The sequence below is a fragment of the Mesitornis unicolor genome, unplaced genomic scaffold, assembly GCF_000695765.1.
Source record: "Mesitornis unicolor isolate BGI_N332 unplaced genomic scaffold, ASM69576v1 Scaffold54116, whole genome shotgun sequence".
NCBI classification, from domain to species: Eukaryota; Metazoa; Chordata; class Aves; order Mesitornithiformes; family Mesitornithidae; genus Mesitornis; species Mesitornis unicolor.
Window position 1 is genome coordinate 1 of NW_010191400.1, and position 4,028 is coordinate 4,028.

Below are 4,028 nucleotides of genomic sequence, written 5' to 3' on the forward strand. Positions count from 1 at the left end.
AGGATGAGGCAGCCCCAGTGGGTGACTGCGTCTGGGGGGACTCCAGTGTGTGTGGTCAGTGCTGTCCTGCTCAGGACAGTGCCGGTGGGTGATGAAGGGGTCTCTGAGGGTGGCCCTGGGCTGGTGTGAGGTGGGGTTGGCAGCCCAGCTGGCTCTGGTCTGTCCTGGGGGTGCAAGGGTCAGGCTACAAAGCAGTGGGTGACCGTGGTTGTGTTTCTCGCAGGCTCCAGGGTCATGTTTTACCTGGCTGCCGCTGTGTCAGATTTCTACATCCCCGCCTCGGAGATGCCTGAGCACAAGATCCAGTCCTCGGGGGGGCCCCTGCAGGTGAGGAACCCCAGGGCATGCCCCACCCCTTCCTGACACCCAGAGTGTCCCAGCGTCCTGCCTGGTCACGACTATGAATAAGACCTAGGAAAGGTTGCAAAGCAATGGTTTGCTGGCCAAAAAAGCTGTGTTTTCACTGGGAGTGGCAGGGTGAATTTCCATGGGAGCAGAATCCTGTGGCAATACTTTTTTTGGAGCTCTGCGTGCTCATGGTGTGGAGATGAGTGGATGGTGGACCCAGCTGCGGAACAGCTGCTGCAGCGCTTGTGTTGCCTTCGTCCCACCTAATGCTGACAACAGCCCAAAAGTGTAGTGTGTCTCATGCCCAGATCCCTTTCAGCTACGGGAGCAGGTGGACTAGAGCTCTGTATATAACAAATACCAAATTTGTTTAGTTTAATGAGCTTTTAACAAGTTGCCGGGCTTATTTTTTTATCCTTAGCGTAGGAAAAATGAGACCCTACCTGATTCCAGGTGGCAGCCCCGGAGGTTAAGAAGCTGGAGAACAAAGACTCCTACTTTTTTCCCCATGCTTTGGCGTATTTGTGCTTCGTTTGCCTTAAAGAGTTGCTAGAAAGAAGGGTTAAGATTTGACAAGGTGCCTGAATTTTGGAGAGCTGAAAAATTAAACTTCTGCAGTTGTAATTCTTCTTTTCATCTTCCTCTGCTTATGTTTATATTCCCAGAGTGGTTTTTTGCGCTTAAATAACAAAATGTTTATGTAGTAACCGTGGGCCTGGTTCATCGCTTAAGAACACCCTGCTTGTTAATACCACACTGATAATTTAATTTAATTTTACAATTTAATTTAATTTTACTGTGCATGCCAGTGGCATTTTAACCTTGTTGGGTGAGATGTGACCAAATACTGCCTTGGAAAACTTCCCAGTGTAAACATAACATGAAGTGAAGCTGGAATTTCCCTAGATCCCCCCTCCATCTCATGTTAAAATGCATTGTAACGTTTTTACTGAAACTTTGCTCCGCTTTCTTCCTCCAATGTAGATTACAATGAAGATGGTGCCAAAAATGCTGTCTCCTCTGGTCAAAGAATGGGCCCCAGAGGCATTCGTTATTTCCTTTAAACTGGAGACGGATCCCTTGGTCTTAATAGATAAATCACGACAGGCTCTGGAGAAATATCGTCATCAGGTGGTGGTAGCAAATATCCTGGAGTCGCGGCGAACCTCTGTGATTATTGTAACCAAAAACTCACAGACTCCCTTATCGCTTTCTGAGGAGGAAATAGCGCAAGGCACGGAAATAGAGGAAAAGATAGTGAGCTACCTTCAGGGCCAGCATACTGCCTTTATAGAGAAGAAAGTCTGAGGACTGGCTCTGAATGAAATATGTGAAATTGTACTAGAGAGGGAGCGGAACTGGAAAGATTTCTCTATCCCAGGTAAAGCAAACAATCCTCAGCGAAATGCTGTGGGGAAAGGCTGCCGTCCAAAACCATGTAACTTTTCTACAGCTTGGTAATGGTTATTGTTGCTTGCTTTGAAAATGAAAAAAATACACTGAAGTCAGAGCATTCCAGAGGATGATGTTTGTTCTGGTGTCTAAAGGGCAGGATTGATTGCTTTATTTCTGTCCCGTGGGCTGGGCGAATTGGGAGGTGGAGGAATGGTGTAAATGTCTGTATATAAAAGATTTTCTTGAATCTGCCTCTTCAAAGTTTCTTTTCGAATTGCTGGACAGAAGAAGAAGGGCTGAAAAACAGATATTCTGTTTTTACGACTGGAGCAGAGCGACAGAGGTGGTGTTGAAAGTGGATGGTGAAACAAGTGTGAAAAGGATGAAGGAGAAATGGGGTGACGGCTTCAGAGAGATCATCTGTTGCTCCAGAAGCGCCATAGACCATCAAGAACTCTGCTCAGAAATGTGATTCAAGAAATAGGTGCTGTAGTGGTGTCCCTAAAGCCACTGATTCACAAAGGTTTTCCTTCTATCGTGGGTGTGTGGAGAGACAAGAGTTTGGAGGAGTGGGCAGTGAAGGTGGGGTGGCAGTGATCAGCCATGGGAAAACTGCCTCAGCTCTTGGGATTGAGTTAGAACTGGGACACTCCTGGTTTTCTCCAAATCTGAAGGGTTACCAAATTTGAAGCCTGTATTCCTCATGCTTACAAGAAGCAAAGTGTGCAATTTTGTAGTAAAAAAATTAACTGCTGCTCTACTGTTGTCTGTTGTGTTCTATTTAAGTGCTTTCCATGAAATAAATTCACAGTCTGTAAAGAAAGACAGCAATGCACAAAACACAGCACTGTTCTCAGAGTGAGACTGTGCTGTGTTTGAAACCACTGAGTGCTCAAGAAGGCAACTTGTGTAGTGGTACCCATTGCCTGAAAATGAGATGTGCTCATAAAACGAGGAAAAGAAACCCGGCAGAGCAAGAAAAGAGTGCGAGGATGGGCTCAGTGGATCAGGAGTACTGAAGGAATGTTGGGGTGTGCGGGTCCAGATCAGTCCCGAGCACTAAGATCCAGCTGGTGACCAAGCTGGGAGCAGAATTGTCGCCTTCTGCATGGCTGGGACTGCAGAAGGTGGAGAGAGAACTGCAGAAATGTGGGAAGTGCCTGTCGGAGATGTGCAAATAGGGAAGGAGAAGACAGTGGAACATCCTGCATGTGTGTTGTAGGAGCTCATGAGCTCTGAGAGCTGCCCATCTTCATCTTCCTGTGCATAATTGATGTGAATGTTGGGTCCTGCTTTTTTAGGGGTTTTTGTTGTCTTTACTGAGAAATAATCTGAACTTTTTGAGAAGATTTGGGCATCACCTGTCTAGGACCCTACAAGAGGCCCAAGGGGCTGCAGCTAAACAGGGCTGTGTGCTTCCCTGCTTAAGGTCTATTCCTCCTTCAGGAGTGTGGGAATCCTAGGCTGGGGAGACTTCCAAACGAAGCCGCAGCCATCTCAATGTGTTGGTGATGGTCCTGTTTTGAGGTTGAACTAAGACTTCGAGAGCTCCCATCCATGTCTGCTGCTGGCAGTATTAGGGTACCAGCCATTTCCTCTGGGGGTTGCTGGTTGTGGTACTGTAAGTAGGAAGCAGCTCCTGCAGGTCTAGGACTATCTGCACGTTGCTTTCTGAGGATCCCACACCCTGCTCAATGGAAGGTCCTTGCTGCGCGGTGCCATGTTCCTCTTAACTGTGTCTTTGTTTTCTTTTGTACCATGCTTTGCCTTCAGCTGCTGAGTCAGCTCTGCAGGACAAAGCCTACTCTGTCCCTTGCAGTTCCTCCATCTCAGCTTCACATACCTGCTTGCTTCACCTCATGGGATGCCCTCCGCCTCCAGCAGCTTCACTTAGGCTTTAGAAGAAAATCAGAAAAACCCTTCAGCCCCTTTTGCTCCGTTTTTGGTGCTGACGGGAAGCGTTCTGCTACATACTTTGATTCTGCGAGGGGCTTGAAGCGCTGGGCAGAAGTAAGCCCTAAATGCCACCGCTTTTATGGCCAGGAGTGGGACGCGTCTCCTTGCTTGGTCACCTGAAGGACAGGGACCGCTGCGGGAACGGGGCTGCTCTGCCGGGAGGGGGCGTGGCCTAAGCGAGCGGAGGCGTGTCCCTATGTCGGGGGCGTGGTCTGAGCGGAGGGGGCGTGGCTTAGGTGTGCAGGGTCGTGTCCCAGTGAGGACAGGGGCGTCTATCAATAGCAGGAGGGGCGGGGCTCCCAGGGCCCCGTTGCCATGGCGCCGGGAGG

At 48.8% G+C, this 4,028-nt stretch overlaps 1 protein-coding gene across 1 annotated transcript; it reads left to right on the forward strand.

Moving 5' to 3' along the window:
* The first annotated feature begins 231 nt into the window (after positions 1 to 231).
* PPCS (phosphopantothenoylcysteine synthetase) lies at positions 232 to 1,656 on the forward strand. Its single transcript, XM_010186712.1, has 2 exons — positions 232 to 327; positions 1,333 to 1,656. Exons 1-2 carry the CDS (start codon positions 235 to 237, stop codon positions 1,654 to 1,656), a joined length of 417 nt encoding a protein of 138 aa, XP_010185014.1. The 5' UTR covers positions 232 to 234.
* The last annotated feature ends 2,372 nt before the right edge of the window (positions 1,657 to 4,028 follow it).

Bases quoted from the DNA above. Each gene is read 5' to 3' on its own strand.
- PPCS (XM_010186712.1), top strand. From the start codon at position 235: ATGTTTTACCTGGCTGCCGCTGTGTCAGATTTCTACATCCCCGCCTCG. The intron at 328-1,332 runs GTGAGGAACCCC...CCTCCAATGTAG, and splicing joins CCTCGGGGGGGCCCCTGCAG to ATTACAATGAAGATGGTGCC.